Source organism: Astyanax mexicanus, chromosome 11 (assembly GCF_023375975.1).
Source record: "Astyanax mexicanus isolate ESR-SI-001 chromosome 11, AstMex3_surface, whole genome shotgun sequence".
NCBI lineage: Eukaryota > Metazoa > Chordata > Actinopteri > Characiformes > Acestrorhamphidae > Astyanax > Astyanax mexicanus.
In genome coordinates, this window is record NC_064418.1 from 7,523,353 (window position 1) to 7,546,420 (window position 23,068).

The window sequence follows — 23,068 nt, forward strand, 5'->3', positions numbered from 1 at the left end:
TGTATGGCAATTTTAATACGCCATTTAAATCCCACGTTAAGCTCTTTCTGTCATTTTGAACTACATTTGAACTTGCCATGCTCACAGCAAGCAGAGATGGAGAAAATGGCAGAAATAATCGTAATGATGACTTATCGACTAATTAGAAAAGTAATTGGCAGATTAGCTCAAGTGAGGCTAGCAAAATAATCATTAGTTGCAGCCCTAAACTGTACAGGGGTTGGACAATGAAACTGAAACACCTGTCATTTTAGTGTGGGAGGATTCATGGCTAAATTGGAGCAGCCTTGTGGGCAATCTTCATTCATTGCACATTATTGCACCAGTAAGAGCAGAGTGTGAAGGTTCAATTAGCAGGGTAAGATCACAGTTTTGCGCAAAATATTGCAACGCACACAACATTATGTGTGACATACCAGAGTTCAAAAGAGGACAAATTGTTGGTGCACGTCTTGCTGGCGCATCTGTGACCAAGACAGCAAGTCTTTGTGATGTATCAAGAGCCACGGTATCCAGGGTAATGTCAGCATATCACCAAGAAGGACGAACAACATCCAACAGGATTAACTGTGGACGCTGTAAGAGGAAGCTGTCTGAAAGGGATGTTCGGGTGCTAACCCGGATTGTATCCAAAAAACATAAAACCACGGCTGCTCAAATCACGGCAGAATTCAATGTGCACCTCAACTCTCCTGTTTCCACCAGAACTGTCCGTCACCACAATTAATTATTGTGATCTAAAACCAGGTGTTTCAGTTTTATTGTCCAACCCCTGTATATATATATATATATATATATATATATATATATATATATATATATATATATATATATAATTTTTATTTATTTTTTTCCACTTGAGCTCTAAGAATAAGAGAAGAATTCATGTCATGAAGTAATGTCTTGCTTTAATAATAATAGGTTCACATGGTGTATATAGAGCTTCTACTCTGAGACAATGTTTAAATATGATCCTTTATCTCTCCTCTTATCTGCTTTCAGTCTGCAGCTGCAGCTCAATGAAACCTGCTTTCCACTCGTTCTCACTGCGATCTCTTTAAGAGGAGTGTTTTTTAACGCCTGACATGACAGAAATGGGACTGTCTTTAAAGTGAATCACAGAATCTCTGAAGGAGCTGATAAATGCTGTTGGTTCTCCGGGTGACCGTTTAGTGCCTTTCTCTGCTCGCTGCATTTGTCAGAGCGGGCTGGCGTCTCCTCTCAGGCCTGCTAGCTCTGTGTGCAGCCTCGCGCTACAGCTATTGCGCTGCCTTTGTTAGCATTTCATAAAGCCCTCCACCGCCGAGGATAATTGCAAACAGCTGGATTATAGACAGCCTGGAAAAGCCTTTAATATTTAATAGAAAAGGCAGGAAAGCTTCCCTTCCATCTAATGTCAGCGCGCCCTCATCTAGAGCTTTAGCTATTTTGTCCTAAATAGCAGCATTTGGAGGAAATCAGCATCCGAAAGGCAGCATTCGAAAGGTATAATTAGCTGTTGTGATTAATTCTGCACACCTTCCTTCCCCTAGCGTTATATATTCAGCGGCGCCGGTGATATCGATGTGGTTTTGCAGGTGTCACCGGGATTGAGGTGGTGGTTCAGCACGGTTTAGCCACTCCTGAGGGACTGGCGGTGGATTGGATTGGGGGAAACCTTTACTGGATTGACAGCAACCTGGACCAGATTGAGGTGGCTAAGCTGAATGGAGAAATGAGGACCACTCTGATTGCGGGCGGAATGGAGCACCCTCGCGCCCTGGCCCTGGACCCAGGCGAAGGGTGAGTGCTGCTCTGGAGAAATGAGTTCGGTGACCTTGTTCCTTTTGAGCCAAATTGCTTTTTTTTATCGTTGTATCGTATAATAATCAGCATTGATTACAAAAAGAGGAAAAAAAAAGAAAGAAACAACATCAAGACCATTTTTTTTTTTATTTCATTTCATTCAGTTTAAATAAAAAAATATATATATATCCCTTCTAAATCCGATACACATCCGATTTCAACTAGATTTGAGGAAACCGGTTGCCTTAAAAAAAGTTAAGTAATGGGTAATAAAAACTTAAGTTAGCATAACTTAGAACATCAAGTTATTACAACTAAAGGGGAAGTTGTTTTACCTTTTTTTATTTTTGTTTTCCTGTAAGACTGGATAAGTTGAGTTTACTTAACTCGAACGCTTTTAAGCAGCTGGTTTGCTCAAATGTTTTAAGTAATGAAATGGGGAATGAAAACTTGAGTTAGCATAACTTAAAACATCAAGTTATTTCAACTAAAGTGGAAGTTGATTTTTATTTATTTATTTTTTTTGTTATACTGTAAGACCTGATAAGTTGAGTTTACGTAACTTTAACTTTTTTAAGGCAACTGGTTTTTTTTGGGGGGGTTTTTTTAAGTAATGGGGGGTGAAAACTTGAGTTAGCATGAATTAAAACATCAAGTTATTACAGCTAAAGGGGAACTTGATTGATTTATTTCTAAAGTAGCCAAGGGGGAATCACTACACACTGATGCTGGCGAGTGTCAGTCAGACACTGTTGGACACACCCAGTATGCAAATAGATTGTGACAGAAGCCAATGGAAAAGAAAGTTGGATTATTAACTCTCTTAAGGTCTCAGTTTGAATAGTACAGTATATGTGTCCACAAATGTTCAACTAATTTAAAATAGTGAAGAGTTGATTATTGTTTAGAAATATCCAATTTTATGTAAAACAGACTTAAATCATTAAAAAAAGAGTTCAAACAGCTTATTTTACATCGTTTACAGTGTGCTTTTTTAAGCATTCAATTATTATTATTATTAATATTTTTTTCTGCACTGTCTGGCATACATTTCTAATGCCATATCAAGGAAAAAAACATGTGCTCCCTCGCTATTTTTTTTTATTTATTTTTTTTCGTAGTCTGCTTCCTTTTCTTAATCTCTTTTCCCCTTTAAGTTCTATCTATTCTCCGCCCTGCTTCTGCTGCGCCATCCTCCCCTGTCTCTTAAGGCAGCATGTGGGGAGGAGGAGGAGGAGGAAGCCTCAAGTATGTCAACACAAGCTGAAAATAGTCACGGGCTGATCCCAGCAGCATTTAGTGCTTAGAGAACGCTGATTGGCATTGAAGACGAATAGAAAACAGTCTGGTGGCTTACGATGCCCATTTGAAGCAGTGGAAGCGATTTCTGCCAAGCGCCACGGGCAACGCGGCGAGGACGAATGCAGTATCTCTGCTCGCAAGCTGCAGCTCGTGTTGGCACTCGGCTGGGTGGCGTACTGTAAACGAGCTCATTGGATGCCGAAGTGCTCCTTTGAAATCAGAATCGGAGATTGATTTTGCCGTTTAGCAGCACGGCACTTGTTTAAAACGCCACCGACACCAGTCTGAAAAAGCTTCGGAGTAAAATAATAATAAAAAAGGGAAAGACCCCTGAGAGACGCAAAAAAAAAGTTTCCCTTTCAAGATCTTATTCGCCGCTTATTCGACGGTACTGCCAGTGCCAGCTCTTGCTCAGAAGCCAAGATATTGATTTGCGGCCGTCTGAATGAGTTCAGCCGCTGATGGCGACGAGGCTCCTCGTTGTAGTATCCGTGTTAAGCGATTATTATTGAATCTGTAGTGGCGTATGAATTTATGAGCGTATCGGTGAAAACGGAGGAGAACGGGTGTTTGTTTATGACACCGAACAGGACATTACTCATACGGTTCATTAGTTAATGAGGTTGCCAGAAGTGCTTCCAGTCATAATGTGACATTTTACCCTGCAGAGCTGCAGAGGGTGTTATTTGTAGTAGCAAATTAAACCAGTGTGGGGAAAAAAAAAAGTGTGCGCGTTTTATATTTGCGTGGCTGTCGAATCAGGAGAAATCGAGTATTTGGTCATCTGGCTCTTTAAATAGACACACAGTCATGATTCCCACAGTCAGATTACATGTTTTCTTGATTTTATAAGTGAAATGTTCATATTTGGTATAGTAAACACACTTGTGAAAATTTACAAGCACTATTTATTTGTGTAAATTATCAAATTTATGCCAACAATCACTTTGCATTTTTTTATTATTTTTTTTATTATTTAATATTTTGTATATTCTATGTGTCAATTCAACAAATAAACTCAAATTGGTTCATAAATTGTACAGAATATCAGGATATTGTGTCCTATAAAGGATTTGTTCACTTTTTTATGTTTTTTAAATCAATAAAATGCCCTCTAAGCTCTTCACAAGCCTATATACATTTTATGCATAATTAACCTTGACATATTCTGGTATACTGGTATAGAATAGCATATCAAAGCGATTAAACCCTTTTAAAGACAACAACATTTTAATTAATCGTAGTTTTGGGAAATTTATACATTTTTTATTCACCTTCTACACTCACTGCACACTTTTAGCATGACTGTCTGAACAAACATACAAATGAACACAATAGACAATATCATGATTACCTAATATTACTGAGGTAATATGCATTTATTGTATGATAACTTGACCAAGCTGGTCCATGCTGTATTATTTAACAGGGTTTACAGCTATTTTTTTTGTTTATTTCATAAGTTATAGACATTGCATATCTAAAATCAAGTACTCTGAGGTGTGACTTCTTTTGCAAATGCCATTTATACTTTATAGGGCTGTGTCAGTTTGTCTTTGCTATCGTAACGGCGGGAAAAGTACACCATGTTGTCAGGGTTTTAATCAGTCAGTGGCGCGCCTGTGTTATCTGCCACCAAGACAGCAATACGCCAGAAATTTACCTGAAAACATGTCACTTCCAGACCACCACACCCATCAGTATAGATATGTTTACACACACTGTTGCTATTTAAATGATGCAGGCGATGCAGAAGGTGTGAAAATGAGCATTGTGATGGGCTCTATATATCTTTCCCTAGTTTAATAAATTCAGTAAATAAACATTGCACAGTTATTATGTCGTACATGAATGTATATATGCACAAACTTTATCTTAAAACAATTCATTCTAATAATTAATTGTCTGAAATTGTGGTTACTCTGTACGTAGAATTCTTTTCTGGACAGACTGGGACGCCAGTTTCCCTCGGATTGAGGCGGCATCGATGAGTGGAAGTGGGAGACGAGTAGTCTTTAAGGACATGGAAATAGGAGCCTGGCCAAACGGACTCACGCTGGACCATCTGGAGAGGCGCATAATATGGACAGACGCTCGGTAGGCGAGAAATATATCATCACTGTCATATGAAAACCTCATTTTTCTTTTTTTTTTTCCCTTTGTGTTTTATTTATTTATTTATTGCTTTGTTTTTGTTACATCATGTAAAAAAGAAACAGCAGATGTCCTTCACATTGTGTGTGGACATTTAATGAAGAAGTAAAAAAAATGTTTAATTTTTTTTTAATAGTGAATATGAAAAATAAACTATACAAATATTTAGTCTAGTTGTCATCATACAACCTTGTACCTAAAGATCTAAGATTCTGTATAGGGTATATTTAATATGTAGTAATAATTTAGTTTATAAACCCATTGATTTATTTGAGTATCACAATATTATGTTGCAATACTATGTACATTCTCAAAAACAGTAGTTTACATGCAAAGACTGATGTCAAACAGCTTTTTGATACAGTATTATTAATACCTGTGTTTACAAGGTTAAATTAAAATAGATAGATAGATAGATAGATAGATAGATAGATAGATAGATAGATTATTATATATATATATATATATATATATATAATGTCAATAATAATAATAATAATAATAATAATAATAATACAGGTCTAGGTGTACTTATATTATTGTATATATCTGTTAAATCTGCTATACAGTATATCAAATATAGTGTTTAAAGCGAAAATACAGTCAAAGAAAAAAAAAAAAAGTCTAACTGTTGTGATCTGTCAGGATGTTGAAACATATAGATGTTTTCTGATCTCATGGTTCTTTTTATTTTTCCCCCACATGCAGCTTCACAGTCGCTTTGTGAAGAAAAATGAGTGTACAGTTCAACTTTCATCTGTCTTTCACTTGCATTCACTTGTCTGACAACTGTGGGAGTGCTTGTAGTGGAAGTCCCTCAGGACATCTATCAGCAGTATCACACCTTGTCAACAGTGGCAGAACCAAGCCGGCATGGGCGACCCAAGGCCTCACATAGCCTCACATCGTGTGTGTGTGTGTGTGTGTTATTTCTTTATTTATTTGTTTGATTTTTTTTCTTTCTTTCTCTCTTTCTGTGTCTCCTACAGCTCGGACGCTATCTTCTCGGCTTTGTACGACGGTTCAGGAGTCATTGAGATCCTGAGAGGCCATGAGTACCTCTCTCACCCTTTCGCCGTGTCTCTTTTTGGAGGGAGCGTGTACTGGACTGACTGGAGGACCAATACTCTAGCTAGAGCCAATAAATGGACCGGCCGCAATGTGACTGTCATCCAGAAAACAAGTGCTCAGCCTTTCGGCCTGCAGATTTACCACCCGAGTCGACAGCCGCAGTGTAAGTATCTGTATTCTGTGTTTTGCTGTATTCAGAGTTCTGCTGCACTGAAAAAAATTATGTGTAAAATTGGCTTAAAAAGTTTTGCAACTTTCTGCTTTTGCTTTTTTTAAGTAAATTTAATTTCAGATAAATTTAAGTAACTTTAACTCGGTTTCAAGACTTAAATGTTACATAGAGTAAATAAGTGAACTGAACTTCAGTCAATCCTTTCTTTTAGTAAACTTTACTTAATTTCTGCATACAATATTATCTAATTACAATTATTTAATTTATACAATATTACTCAAATAATTTATGATACATAATATATTATAAATTTTTTTTCAGTGTGTGATGTATTTGGGTTGTGAACTGCCTGTGGAACTGTGGAACTGTGGAACTGTGGAAAGCTGATATCTGGTGTTTTTCCTGGTTGGGCAGATTTAAAACAGATGTGAGGAGTTGGAGAGCACAGTCAGCACTTTGCTTATTATGTTTTTAGCTAAAGTTTCTCTTTGAGGAACCTCAGGTTTGCGGCATGTCCTTTCTTATTATTTTTACTATTACTATATTATTATTTAGATTTCTAGAGCATAAGCTTGATCTGCCCAAAGAGAACACACAGGATCCAAGCAGGTTGAAGGCTGAAGAAACCACAGCCATGCTTCTCTTTCTCTCTCTTTCTCTCTCTCTCTCTCTCTCTCTCTCTCTCTCTCTCTCATTTAATTATATTGTAATTCCAAAGACCAAAGTCTTAAAAAAGTATTTAAAAATGCGTTGCTCTTTAAAAAAAGGGAAAAAAAATATTTTAGTGAAATATTACTATACGATCATTAGGTCATAAAATGGAATAAAATGGTTTTAATATGACAGTAATATTGCGTAACACAATAAGGCAGGTTACCTACAGTATAAAGTGGGTTTCATAACATGCTCATTGAATGCACAAATTAAAATTAAATTGAATAATTTTTTAATAATTATGAACAGCTTATGCTCAAGCGCAGACATACTCTGTGATAATAGAGTAATAGTATATCATTCATTTAATGCAACATCTTATGTCTTATATCTCATGTTACAAGTATTGGCCTAAGATGTCTGTAGATATTTATGTATCGCTTCATGAACACATTATTCAGTGCTTATGAATGCGTTACAAAGCCCCTATGTTGGCCCAAAAAAACATAAACATAAAAAAAGGTCACACTCTAATATTTGACTGCCTTTAGCTTTGATTGTGGTAGGAATTCTTTATGGCATTGTTTCGATAAGCTTTTGCAATGTCACAAGATTTATTTTAATTTCAGTGTTCCATTAATTTAATTTCTCACCAAGATCTTGCAGCAGCATTGATGATGGTAGAGTCTGACCACTGCACAAAGCAGCTCTTCTCCATCCAGCACATCCCAAAGATTCTCAATGAGGTTAAGATCTGGACTCTGTGGTGAACTCTCTCTCAATCCATGTGTGAAAATGATGATCTCATGCTCCCTGAATCACTCTTTCACAATTCCAGCACCATGAATCCTATGGAATATGCCTGTGCATTAAGGGAAGAAAAAAAAAGCCATTGATGGAATAACCTGATCTATATTCAGTATATTCAGGTAGTCAGCTGACCTCATTCTTCAGGTTTGCGGCTTGTCCTTCCTGATTAATATTATTATTACTTTTATTTTTATAAGATTTCTGGAGTATAAGCTTGATCTGCCCAAAGAGAACACGCAGTATCCAAGCCGGTTGAAGGCTGAAGGCTGAAGGCTGAAGAAACCACAGCCATGCTTCTCTCTCTCTCATACACACACACACACACACACACACACATGCCATGACCTGTGTTACCTTTGTGCGCTGAAGGCTGTGCTGGTAATAATGCAATCCCCCCTAATTCAGGTTTGACTGGGGGAGATGGCGAGTGAATTAGTCCACTGCTTGCTCTATGGGGTGAGGATTCATTTGAGCTGATTCCCCGCTGTTCATTCATTTCTCCTGCCAATCAGAGACAGGCTTCAATGGGGGTGCCTGAATAATTGAAAAAAGTGGCCATGCAGAGAGCAAGCCATCCTAATGTGAACTCTGGATGTGTTCCCTCTACTCTTCCTAAATTAATTTTAATTGTGTCGTGGTCTGTGTCAAGCTGGCTTTTTCCCCCCCTTCTTCCTGTCCTACCTAGCCGGTAAGGACGGCCTCAATTTATCTTCACAATGCACACCGTGCCCTCCGCGACTCCATCCACTCCAGAATAAAGCAGCATAATGAATATAAGAAAAAGCCAGCAGTAATGAGCAGCTCCCTAAGTTTCATGCTTAAATAGTGGGTAATTGGACAAAGTAGATAACTTCCATCAATACTAAGTGCATTTTCTTACTCCTATAAATTGTAAAGCAAGTCATATTTCACCTGTTTGAGGCTAAATAAAAATCTGTATTGTAGAGAATCAGTAAAGAGGCTGTATTCATTATGCATTGTTTGACCAGGTACCACCAATAACCAAGCTATAGCCTCCAAGTACAACACACATGCTTATTTATACACAGTAAGCAAGACCCATGTAATCCACACATAGACATACAGTATGTTGTCGTATATTTCACCAATTGTTCTCCATACTTCTGTCGTGTGTTTGTAGTTTTCCTGCCTTTTTACAGTCTGTAAGTTAGTATTATGGTAAGCTGTTTGATTGATTATTGTTTCTGTTTAATACAGTATTTTATCCTACTGAGAATCTCAGAATCAGGATTTAGACAGAGGAAAATAAACAACAAGAGAGCCGAGCAGTGATTTACAGTGTTTACTACCTTATGAAATGCAGAAACTGTAGTGTAACTGTTGAGGACTGTTGGTTGATAGAGCAGATCTAGTGGCGTTCCACAGGGTTTACCTATAGGATCAATGACACTGATGTTAATAATTATATAAAACTGTAGTTCTGAGAGGGAAGGACTGAAGTGTAGCTAATATTCAGGTTCTAATAGTTAAAGCACTTTATAGATTTTAGATTTTATGTCTATTTTCTATTTTGTGTACCACTGCATTAATGCCATTTACGTGGAAAAGTATGAATTTCAGAGTGTTCGGCTAGACGTTTATACTAATTTTCCATACATTTTCTTATTAGTGAGGTCACGGATACAAATGCATAATTTAAATGTAAATTACTGACCTAGTTAAGCCCAGATTTTCATGTAGAAATAATAACAAGTTATACTTATTTTAACTGCATCTTATCTTAAGATTGTACCCGACTTTAGTCTGGAGTTTTGGGGCTATGAAATATGTAATTTCCACTAATCCACCAATTACAGATGAGAGAAAGATAACAGAAGCACAAATCCACCAGTTAAACGAGGTGAGAGGCAGAAGTCAAGTCTCTTAACTGTATTTAACTCTGTATTATCAGACAGATATTAATATAAACATGGAGACATTTTTGAATTCGATTAATCTGCATGTGATATTCTAATTGGCTTGTTTTTTTGCGTCAAAATTGAAAAAAAAAAACTGTACACAAAGTACTGTTTTTACCTTAAAAATGAAATGGTTGGGCTAACATACTGTATAGCACTGTGGCATTGCAAAAAACAATAATGTTGAAACCGAGTAATTGCCATGTGTACCATACTATGTCAATTTCATTTATTTGGAAAAGAAAGGAAAGTTGGTTAACATAGGCTGTTAAAAGCCTGTATGATTTCTTTGCATTATGATCTAAAAATGTAAATAGGACAAACAAAGACAAAAACAAAGCATTTTAGTCAATCCAATTAGTCAATTGGTAAAATAATAATAAATAATTAATAAAGGCCAGTTGAGTTCAAAATGCAAAATTGTTGGTTACAGTTTTTTTTTTTTTTGTTTGTTTTTTGGATTTTGACACTCTTTTGCAGTGTATATTAAAGCTTATTTATTATTATATGATATCACTTGATGTCTCAATTTCGCTAGTCTCATCCTGGTGAAATCTGTGTTTGTTATTGATAGAATGTCTGTGGCTAATTGTGAAGCGTGCCAGGTGTCCAGCTTTCCGTAATCGGAAAATGGAATGCCTCCACGAATGTTCTTCAGCTGAAGTAATCTCATTTGCATCAATTCTGCTTGCCCAAAGCGGTGCCGAGGCGCTGGCAGTACGCGCAGGCCCAGTTCAGATCCTTTGCCACTGTATCAGCAGTCGGGTGACTGTTTTACCCCGATAAGTGCCGACAAATTGTGCTGCGTTGCTAAGGAAGCCAATAAGTATGGCTAATCCAATCTTAAAGAGCCCGCCGGGAAGGGCTGGCTATCACTGCTGTCCAAAATCCCGGCTCTGGCCGCTAACAGGCCGGGGAAATTGTGTTTGTGTTCATTCCTGCTGCTGCTGCTGCTGTGCTGGAAGGGGAGAGGCGAGCCTCTGGAGGGCAGTGGGGGGTGAGATGGGGGAATGCTCACCAGGCTAATGGGGCTAGACTGCAGGCATCAACAGGCAGGTTGTAAATACATTATGTGTGGTGTAAGGACTCGGGGCAGGGTTTAAGAACTCCAGCGTGAGGTTGGAGGGGAGGTGGGGGGGGGGGTTGGGCCCAATCCGCTATGATATATGGCGCGTGTCCCACCGTCTTCATTGTTCAAAGGTTGTTCAGAACTGCCCGGAATCCCATTTGGAGAAATACTAGCGTGGCTCGCTGTTAGGGTGTAAATCTGCAGGTTCAGCTGAGGAAAAGCAAGCTTAAACACCCTCCTGCTCTTAGCACATGTATTTACTTATTTATTTACTTACACTGCATTTACACAACTCTGTTGCGTCAACGCACATGATCGCACTGCCCTCCTACGCTCCTACTCCTGGTCGCATGTGGGTTTTACAAAGGTGTTTCCTACATTGTCCAATTAAATACTTTAAATAAATGGAAATTGGTTTTATACAAGCTTTATTTTCTAAAAACTAGGAGTGTATCAGTACAGAAAATTCATGGTTCGGTTCACAGCTCAGTATAAACCCCAAGGTACAGTGGGGGGAAAAATTAAAAAGGCTGAGAACTCTGTAAAGCCTTACCTTTATTAACGTCATAATAACAATAAATCTTCATTATAAACATGCTTTGTTTTTTGGAAGAGAATGAATGATCTATTTTATTATTAAATGCTTGAAACCAGGGTTCTCTCCTACTGTCATCAGGAGAGGCTCCATCTTTTGGATCTTGCTGAAAAAAACAAAAAATACAATGAGCCTGATTGAGGAGCTTTATTAAGAACAAAAACAACAGCATTAGTTTAACTGCTTAAACTACACATATTTTTTCATAAGAATATTACTAGAGAAAGAGAGCAAGAGAGAGATAGGGCACACCTGTACCATGTATTCTGCGTGCATTTTTACGCGAACTGAACCGTATCCCACTGTACCATGACAGTCCTTAAAGAATACTATAAACTAATAAATATAAATGTATATTTATAAGGATAAATGTTTGATTGAGGCTAACAAGAGCAAACTTTTCCAATTAAATTAATATAATTAATATTTTCAAAACCCACCAGAGACCCCAACAATCACGGCACCCTTTATCCACACTGTATTACATTGAGAGGGAGTTCCTGTAAATCAGCAGGGATTGGTCATAAAGGACAAGGAAGCCTAAAACTGCAATGATTAGCTTTTCTTTCATTCTTCTCTCTGGAACGTTCGAAAGCAGAAATGCAGAAGTGTTTTCATAAACTGCGCTGAGGACACGTATCAGGCAAAAGCCTGCTCTCTGATTGGATAGACGATTTGCGTTGGACAGATTAATTTGCATAAAGGTTACTCGACTCGACTCGACTTTTCATTGCATCGCATCCCCCCGACTCTGGGATGTGCCAGGCCCATAATGCACCGTGCCTCCCATTGAAAATAAATAAGATTCATTGCTGTGCATTGACACATCACAGCAGTGTAAATGCATAAATGCAGCGTTTCTCCTACTGTTAATATTAGCAATGTTAGCAAGCACTGATGAAGGGTAGGGGGGGGGGGTTCACCCCATCTTTAGGCCATTTCTACTAAGAATGAGGCAATAAATCCATGAGTTGCTTGCTTTCCTAGCTTCATAGCTTCCTAGCATAAGCTAAGTGCACTGCCTGCATTCACCCCATATTTCTCCAGCAGTGAGATTCCCCCGTAAGACCAAATGCATGTATAATTAATTCACCGGGTCGCTAGTCTGCGATTGAGTCACTTGAAATTATTTGTTATTCACACTTATGGTAAATAATTGCAAAAATATGCCAGCTGCATGTATGAAAATAGATGAGCATTGGAAAGGAATAATGGGCCCATTTTCAAAGCCCCATCGGAGCAATTATTTACACCATCCCAACCGTTTCGGAGTTAATTATGTCTTGTACTGTAGCTCCGGGTTCGTGGAAGGGTTAAAGCTTCTGGAACTTGGAGCAGTGCATTGTTTTAGGATGCAGAATGTCAGCATTCTGGGCTATTTCCACAAGCTCATATGTGATGCCGCGCTGTAAACACTGGTCCGTTCCTAAAATAAAAAGCTGGAGAATCACATCACGTCAGGGCAAATCCGATTACCAGGCCATTTCCAAGGAATTGCAGCCGAGTCTCTTATATCAGGAACTCTTCAAGCTCAGATATGAAATATAAGAGCTTCGTAGGACGAGTCCAGGGTTCAAAAATGGACTATATCATGTATCATCTTTCATGCATGCTATTTGCTATTTGCTGATTGCTATTTTAGCGACCCTTGTTGTTTAATCCACCCTTGCTTTATCTGAGCTTTATCTTTAGCCTGTATAAATACCGCAGCTGATATTGCCACTAAAAATCCCCCTTTATTAAGATGTAGTTGTTCTGAGTGCATAACTGCTTCCATTTCAGCAGCTCCCTGGTGTTCTTGAAATAGTGCTGACAAAGAGAGCTTTGCTGTCAAAAGTGAAAAGAGGTAGCAAGCTAATTTACTATTCTCCAGCGACCTCTTAGCCATTATCATATGATCTGCCTGGTCAGCAATAGTCCCTGATGAAGTGCAGCAGAAATGGGCCATTCCTCTCGTGAAACTCGTGAAACAGATACGCTGGCGGTGTTTGAGAAAGGCTACGGTTCTTTTAAACTGCTGTGTCACTACCCAGCAGGGTTATGGGAATATAGAGGGGGTGGGTTCATAGGGCTAATATGGGTGGGTGACTCTGTGCAAAGATTGTAAAGGAATAAGCACTTCTCTTTCAGGGAGGACTTTGAGCATGTGGATGTGGTCGTGTGTGTGTGTGAGAGAGAGAGGTTGATGAAACCCAGAAACCCAGATGTTTGTACATTTGGACAGCAATGACCTCAGAAAGTTAGGACACCTTTCAATTTTTAACATATTTAAACATAAAGACCTCATTATGGTTAAGGAAATGTAGGTACCACTTTAAAATAAGACTACCTTTATGAAGGTTTAAGAATGGTTTAAAAAGGATATTATTAATGATTATTAATTAGGCTGCAAATACTTTAAAAAACTCATTAATAAGCAGTTAATAAATTAATAAGAACATGGATAGAAATGTCAACAGTGTCATGTCCTGGCCTTGTCCTATAGTCCTCCTGTGGCACTTTGTCTTCGTCGGTCTTTGCACCTTCCTCTGTTGTTTTGTCACCCCTCATTTTCTCTAGTTTATTCTTTGTATATATATATATATATATATATATATATATATATATATATATATATATATACAAGGAATAAACTAAGAAATAAACAAGGAAATAGACTAAATATATATACAAGGCAAAAACAGAGAAAAACACAGAGCAAGGAACTAGGGAACGAGGAGAATAAACTAGAGAAAACGAGGAGCGACAAAACAACAGAGGAGCTACAAATAAGACACACGTGGTGGAAAACTACTGACAAGAGACACAGAGGAGCACAGGTCACGTGGGGATAACGCACAGAGACATGAGAACAGACAAGAGACAGGGCCAGGACATGAAAAACAATGAGTTAAAAAACGACAAAGTAGTGATTCCACTCTCATTTCTACTATCAAACCTCAGATCTTTCTAGATACTATCTTACTTTTTTTTTTTTTTTTTCATTAATCAGCATTAAACTTGTCATATTAATAAATTTGTCACCATATTTAACTATTTACTTTAAATTAAATGACTCAGTTGAATTAAATGACTAAGTAAACAACGGATCACTGTTGCCTTTTTAATTGATATGTTGTAACTGCTTATCAATGGTTTTTAAGGCATTTACAACCTAATCATACTTATAGTACAATAATACTTAATAATCTAATATAATAATGGTATTATAAACCATTTATAAGGGTAGTCTTATTTTAAAGTGGTACCGAAATGTTTTCATATTGAAAGAAAAAAAAAGATTTTTAGTTCTGCATTGTAGATTTATACTAAAGTCATGCACACTATGAAGAAATACATTTGGAATAATTATTATTAAACAAAAAAAGTCTTAAACAGAACCAGAATGTGTTTTATATTTTACATTCTTTAAAGCAGCACCTCTTGCTTAGATTAACAGTTTTGCACATCTCTGCTGGATTTTCTCAGTCAGCTTTATGAGGTAGAGTCACCTGGAATTCAGGCTTTCAGTCTACAGCTGTGCTGAACTCGTCAAGAGTTAATTACTTGAATTTATTTTCTCTTAATGTTAGTTTGATAGCATCAGTTGTAAAGTTGTGAAGAGGTAGAGTTACAGGTATACAGTAAATAGAATTCCAAAATATGGCACAAACTACTCAAAAACTAAGTAAAAAGAAAAAAAAAATCATGCACTCAATTGCAAGTATCCTCAATTGCAGTTTCATAGACCATCAAAAATGTTATGATGAAACTGGCTCTCATCAGGATTCAGAAACAAGCAAGTTAACAGAACACAAGATAAGAGCACCTAAATCTTAACTCTTTAAATATATATATATATATATATATATATATATATATATATATATATATATATATATATATATATATATATATTTTTTTTTTTTAATAAAAAGCAAGAAATTAGAAAAAAATAGAGAAATGGTCGATATGTTATTGGTTGAAAGAGCTCAATTGGTATTCTCAAAAAAATGATTCCTTAATATATATTTTTTTAATCTCGTCAAAGTGCTAGATTGATGTCTAATTTAATACAGTTGAAAATTAAATTAGTCCTCAAGACCTTTTAGTGTCTACATAAAAGAAATGTAATTATTGCTCCTGTTTACTGAAATGCTAGAATGCTTTAATATGTTGCAAATTCCAAAATTTCCCCTCGGGGATGAATAAAGTATCTATCTATCTATCTATCTATCTATCTATCTATCTATCTATCTATCTATCTATCTATCTATCTATCTATCTATCTATCTATCTATCTATCTATCTATCTATCTATCTATTTGCCTGTCTGTCTGTCTGTCTATCTATCTATCTATCTATCTATCTATCTGTCTGTCTGTCTGTCTGTCTGTCTGTCTGTCTATCTATCTATCTATCTATCTATCTATCTGTCTATCCATCCATCCATCCATCTTTATTTCTTATATCTCTCAATATTGTTCAAATGAAGCTCAAACATGTATATGTGTAATTTGTTAAAAATGACATTGTTTTTCAGGGGATGTTCTCTAATTTTCCCTTCATTTCTAAAGGTCACTGCTTTTTATTAAAAACATTTGTGCTTTTACTGTCGCTGCCTCACACACACACACACAGTTTCATCAAGAAAACGAAATTCTTTCATTTCAGCTGTAACTTCTTTAAAAGGTGTTTTGATTGTCTGCCTGTGCCTGTCTGAGAGAGTAAGCTTTGAGCACAATTTGTTCAATTGGTGTCACTAAAGGTTAGCTCAGATTCCTTTAAAGATGGCTGCGTTCTTGAACCGGGAGCCATTAGATGTGCTATTGATTGCTGCCCTTGATGTGTTTTCTTTGGGCCGGTCTGAATGCATGTCACTGCCGCTTTTCCAGCCTCCAACCCGTGCGAGGGGAACGGCGGGAGAGGACCCTGCTCGCATCTCTGCCTCATCGATTACAATCGCACAGCATCGTGTTCTTGTCCTCACCTTATGAAGATCTCCCCCAGCAACCGCTCCTGCGTGGGTGAGTGAAGGCCCCTGTGCACTATAGTGCAGTGGGTTAGTGCACTAGACCTCAGGTGTTAACCATAACTGTGGTCCAAAAATAATCTGTATTACTGAGATATATATCAGTATAGACATTATTTTACAATAGATAGATATTATATTGATAGACATCCTGGATAGACATCATGTAGTTTTTTGTTTGTTTCTTTTTCACGTCAGAACACCAAGCAATTAACCACAGTGTAAAAATACATATAAAATGATCAAAAGCACTACTGTTTAGCTTTCAGATTATAATTGTGCAAAAATGCATTGTTACGCCATGCATGTGGAGTTGCTATACAATACACTCTATAAATGAATGTATGTGTTTACGTATTTATGTTTTTATTAATTTATTTAAATTATTAATTAATTTATTATAACAACTGTACAACAGTATTTTTGGAATCAGACCAAATTCAGAATTTGCAACATTTCTGTTGTCGCCTTTTATTTCATCTTAGTTTGGTTCAATAAGAGAACACTTCATTTATGTTGGAAATTTACATTGTTATTTATGTAGAACATAATAGGGCAATACTTCATATGTTTCTATAACCCTCAATCCAACCATAAAATGGCCATAAGAACATGATTTGTGTTTTTTATCAAGAAAAATGAATTTGCAATATTATTGCTTATATGATATGACGTATGTAGAGCAATGAGTAAGTAATGAGTAATTAATGAGTATGTATTGCGTAAGTAATGAGTAATTAATGAGTATGTACTGGGTAAGTAATGAGTAATTAATGAGTATGTACTGGGTAAGTAATGAGTAATTAATGAGTATGTACTGGGTAAGTAATGAGTGATTAATTAGTATGTACTGGGTAAGTAATGAGTAATTAATGAGTATGTACTGGGTAAGTAATGAGTAAGTGACAGTGGCAGAGACAGCATTCCCCCAGTGTACCATCAAATAAATTTTGAAGCTATTATTTTGAGGTAAAATTGCTCTATAATACGATTTTACAAGATAACAACAACATTAATACAGGTTAATATTAATGATTTACACTTTGTTTGCTTTGTTGTTATTAAAACATTTGACTGTTAAAAAATATATAATCAGAATGCATGTTGCCTATTTTCACTTCTGTATCAAAGATGATCATCATATCGTAATGCAAAATACAAAGCATATCTAATATTGTGAAATTTATCAACACATTATAGAAATGGTGGACGTTTTTTCTTACTACTTTAAAATACAGTATAATAATCATAAAATAAATTATAAATTGTTTCATATGAAACAGTATATGTATAAATTAAAAAAGTGTAGTATAATTTGATTTATATTCTCACATTCAGTTGCTGCAGTGCACATCTCTGTTCGAGTATTTGCAGTAGATTGCTGTAAGAATTTGATTGTGTGCTGTAAAGAGAGGAAGTGATGTTTGGTGATTAGTTTTGGATCACAGACACTCTCAGAGTCTCTCAGAGAGACTGAGTGGTGTCCCATTACCCCAAAGAGCACAGTTCTGCTGCTTCACAGCCGCGGAAGTGCTGTGAGGTTTTATCCCATTCTAACAGACCCTTGGTGTTGGGCAGGGTGACCTCATCATGATCTTGTGTAACTGTGCCCATTCTATTGGTAAATCTATTCTCGTGAGGAGTGGTTCTCAAAATCTTTACACCATGTACCGTCCATGATCTAATGACATTTTCGAGAACCACCTACTGTAGGTCATGTGTGTGCTTTGCTCACATTTGAGATTGTCATATTATAGATTTATAAGGTGCACTATCAATAAACATCTATTTTCTGATCTCTTTTTTTACACAAAAGGCGCACCAGATTATAAGGTGCATTATGTGACACTAGTAAGGAACAGGGGTGTCGCCATGTTTTCCTTCTAATTCAGCAGGTCTTGCCACTTGGTGGTGAGACCTGTAATATATATATATATATATATTTCAATGTCAAGTGAGCTCTGGATGTTAATCTACACAGGTTTCTCTCCTCAAAACTGTTAATTTCAGTGAGTAAAGAGATTCTGTTTATTTACTGTAAGCTTAGATTTCCAGATTTTCAACTAAGACTCTAAGGCTAGGTGCAGCAGCATTAGCATAAGCAGCTAACCGCTAGCATTAGCCTCGGTTTAGCGGCTAATGCCGCCTGACAGTGCTACAATGAGGAACTCGAGTGTTCCGGTAAACCAGGAAAAAAATCAGCTAGCGGTTTGTCCCACATAGCTTGTTTAAACTAAATAAACATGCAGACTACAGTCCAATATACCCACCTCTGAACGGCAAAAGAGCTAGGGCTTAGCGTTGTGGTTAGTGGCTAATGCTAATGCTACTCCAGCAGTGCTAGCCGGGGTTAGCAGCAGGCTACAGGCTGAAAATACTCACCTCTGAATGACCAAAGAGCTAGTGCTTAGCACTGTTAGCGGCTAATGCTAATACTGCTGAACTTCAGTGGAGTGCTTTACTGCTAGTTACAACCTGACTGGAAGAATTCATACATAAGGTACAGCAAATTATAAGGCGCACTGTTGATTTTTGGGAAAATAACATTTAAGTGCACCCTATAGTGAGAAAAATAAAAAAATATATATTTAAAAAATATTAGGTATATATATATATATATATATATATATATATATATATATATATATATATATATTTTTTTTTTTTTTTTTTTTTTTTTTTTTGGGGGGGAAAACATGGAGTTCTATAGGGTTCTAAAGGGTGGTTCTATAGTGCCAGTGAAGTTGATGATTATAATAATTATAGAACTTCTAAGTTAAACAAGTACAGAACTGAAGGTGGGCTCACACACACAGGGTCTAATGTGTTACAAACTGAACACAAACACATCGAAAATAATAAAAATAACAAATTAACAGAAATTTTATAGATCTAATACTTATTACTTTTATGCGTGCATGCAGGGCATACCACCCTGGGATGTTTAGGAACCACAGCTCTCTAGAGACTACACAGGCTGTGTGTGTGTGTGTGTGTGTGTGTGTGTGTGTGTGTGTGTGTGTGTGTGTGTGTGTGTGTGTGTGTGTGTGTGTGCACATAGCTGAATATGAGTCTGAGTCAGCAATAACAGACCCTTTACTGAAATCAGTAATTAAAAAAGCATATCAGGATACCTTTGGACAAACAGTGTTTACGCTCACATAAAAACATAGAGTCAAATACACCCCAGACGCAGTTAAAACAGATCTAATTCCAGTCACACAGACTGTTCCCAGTTCAGTTGTTGATGTGGGTTTCTCCCCTGTGTTCAAAAACTGTTTAGCTTTTAATTAAGGCACAATTTTAATGCATACTTGCTTTGGCTTAATGCTATTCACTGTCTATATACTGTACAGTGCATTATGTCATAACACACATATTCTCTGGCTGTGATGACTGTGCCGTCTTATGCTAATTATTTGGCACCTTCTTTTTTGTACATTTAAAGGCAATGTAGATTATAAAATATGGTGATTATTTTTGAGAGGATTTATGATTTACATGCCATAACGAAACGGGTGATTCATACATACAGAGGAGGTGGACTACTAAGTGGAAATTCCACAATACAGTATGGGTTGTACATTTACGCCATGTACAATCAAGTTTGATACAGTAATAAAAATAATATCAATTTATCACTTTTAGCATTTATTTTTGCTTTTGTTTTCTTAAAGTCCAAAAAAAGAAACTAGAAAAGATCAGCATGCTTAGAAAAATGTGTGCTTTTATTGGTTTATCCCACCAATCTGATGCTGATCAATACAAAGCAGTTTAAAGAAAAGTAATTAAATAAATAAATAAATAATTGAGAAAAAAAAAATCAGACTAATTATCAGAACTATGGAAATGTTCCAAATTGTTGTTTGCACTAGGGATGTGCCATATTGTATTATACACAATAATAATTAATTTTTTGATATTTACTGTATTTAATTAATTAATGTTTTTTTTTTTTTTTTGCAGTTTATAATCATGTACTGAATATCTATAGATTAAATACTGTTTATTACTATTTTTTACTATGGTGGTAGTTTTGTTGTTTGTCTTAGAAAGACAAAATATTTGTTTATAGATATTATAGATTTATTAATTTATTTATTTTTTGTTCCCACTGAATGTGCCAAAAATATTTTTCCCAAAATTGACAGTGCGTCTTATAATCCAGTGCATTTTATGTATGAATTTTATCAGTCAGGTATTAAGGTGCAGTGAAGCCACTCAGCTGAAGTACAGTGTTATACAGGCGTTTCAGTGAAGTTTCTCCAGCTCTAAGGCTGGAGCAGTATTAGCATTAGCTGCTAACCACAGCGCCAGCTCTTTCACCATTCAGAGGCGAGTATATCAAACTTTAGTCTGCGTGTTTACTGTGTTAAAACAAGCTACATGTGATGAACCGCTATTTGTTAGCATCCTAGCTTACTGGAACACTCAGGGTTTCTTAGTGTAGCGCTAAGTGCTGTTGTTAACTGAAGCTAGCGCTGCTGCTAACCATGCTGTTGAAGGTATTGAAAATCTAAGCTTTCTGTAAACAAAAAAAAGCATTTTACTTCACCAAATAAATGTTTTTTTTAGGAAATAAATCTGTGTAGATTAACATCCAGCAATTGTTTTACTTTAAACGATTATATATATATATATATATATTTTTTTTTTTGTTAAGAATTTTAAACAGTTATGTTTACTTAGGCACTCCCAGAGGCGAGTCCTGCTGAATTAGAAGGGAAACATGGCGACACCCGTGTTCCTTACTATTGTTGCTTAAAATGAGTGTATAATCTGGTGCGCAGTATAGTCTGTAAATTACGATACTAAATAAAGTTTTAATATTCATTTAATTGCAGTATTATATTATTTAAAAAATGAATCAAATAGGGTTTTTTATGTTAATCACACCTAGTTTGCACACTGCAACCTATATATATATATTTTATATAAAAAAATGAGTGAATACAAAAATACTGTACATATTGCTAAAATCTGCATGTGATTTACACTTTTAATCTAGATACAAATTGCATTAAATTACCAGCTGAGGTCAGGACAGGGGTTAAGCATGATCATTTGAAATGCAGATCAGTGTGGCAGTCACTGTGTGGGCCAGAACAAACATCTTCACTTGCCCACACAAGTGCTCCGCTTCCTGCTGTGTGTTTGTGTGTGTGTGTGTTTTTGTGTGTGATTACTTTCCACTTGACACAGCGGGTGCTGATGCGTGTTGTGTTTTGCTGGTGTGTAACTCCTCAGCACTGAAGAGGTTTCTGCTGTACGTGAGGCGATCGGAAATTCGGGGTGTGGATATCGATAATCCCTACATGAACATCATGACCGCTCTGACTGTTCCCGACATTGATGATGTGACGGTGGTGGATTACGATGCTCTGGAGGAGCGGATTTACTGGGCAGATGTGAAGACCCAAACAATAAAGCGAGCCTTCATTAACGGGACGAGCCTTGAGACGGTTATCTCTGGAGGTAAGTCCATGTTTTCAGAGGAAGGTCAGGCAGCACTCGCTGTCTATAGTGTGCTTTTGATTTAACCCTTAAAATCCTGCGGACGGATTTTCTGTCCAAAAATCGCACCTTGTGTTCTCAGCTTAATTACTCAGGAATCCCTTCACACATAAACATAATCCATATATGGTTGGAAAGGGCGGAACTTACTCTTTCTCTCCTAAAAATAGCGGTGCGGTAAAGCTAAATCTACAAGAAACCCATTGAGCCCATTGAGAAAAACACCAACAAAAAGTGAAAAAAATCTCCTTCCCCAACCAATATTATTTACCTTTAGTGCTTCAATCATATTTATATGATGTTTTAAACCAAATAATATCAGAAAAAGTGTGAAACTACCTGCTTTACTCAAACTAAAGCTAGGCATGGTGTGTGCACTACTTTATATAGTTTTTATTTTATTGCACGTTTTTACTAAGTAGTTATTTTGCACTAAACATTTTGATTTATTTAGACTAAAAATTAACATTTTTGTATATAGGTTTCTTTTTGTGTGTCCTGATCAAAATACTGAAAGGCATAGGCTTAGTGTCAGGTTTAGGTTTAGTAATCTACATGTATCATAGAGGTGTGATTATGGATTATCAAGAAAATTAACTCTAAGCCTGATGCTGTTTCTCCATGTATTTTGTCAAAGTATTAATTAATAAGCCATGTTATGAACTTCATCAATCATCATCAATATTCTTATGCTTTTAATTCATCATAAACACTCTAGTCTAACCATTTTTGAAAAGATATCTTAGGTGTGAATATATTTAAAGTCTATACATTCAAAAATATAATAATTACATACAAAAGTAATAACAAAAATTATAATAATAAGTAAAAAAAAAAAAAAAAAAAACAGGCGCTTGGTAAAATTTTGACCAAAAGATGATCAGTTCCAGGAAAATATAACATTTCTGCTTCCTTTTACATTTTAAATGATTATATTTTTGAGCAGCTGTTTGGCTTCTGGAGTAAAAGAGATCAGGGCATGTGTCTGTCTGAAATAATTACTGTGTTAAAA

At 36.3% G+C, this 23,068-nt stretch overlaps 1 protein-coding gene across 5 annotated transcripts in view; it reads left to right on the forward strand.

Moving 5' to 3' along the window:
* The window catches only part of lrp1bb (low density lipoprotein receptor-related protein 1Bb), a 503,881-nt gene that overhangs the window by 293,945 nt on the left and 186,868 nt on the right, over nucleotides 1-23,068 (forward strand). For all 5 annotated transcript variants that reach the window (XR_007441266.1, XM_049485229.1, XM_049485230.1 and 2 more), the window contains 5 exons: nucleotides 1,578-1,782; nucleotides 5,020-5,184; nucleotides 6,231-6,475; nucleotides 16,406-16,537; nucleotides 21,790-22,017. Coding sequence is in view for 4 of the 5 variants with exons in the window: in XM_049485229.1 (XP_049341186.1) it covers nucleotides 1,578-1,782; nucleotides 5,020-5,184; nucleotides 6,231-6,475; nucleotides 16,406-16,537; nucleotides 21,790-22,017 (975 nt within the window). In the remaining variant the exon portion in view is untranslated. The remainder of the gene's footprint in view (nucleotides 1-1,577; nucleotides 1,783-5,019; nucleotides 5,185-6,230; nucleotides 6,476-16,405; nucleotides 16,538-21,789; nucleotides 22,018-23,068) is intronic.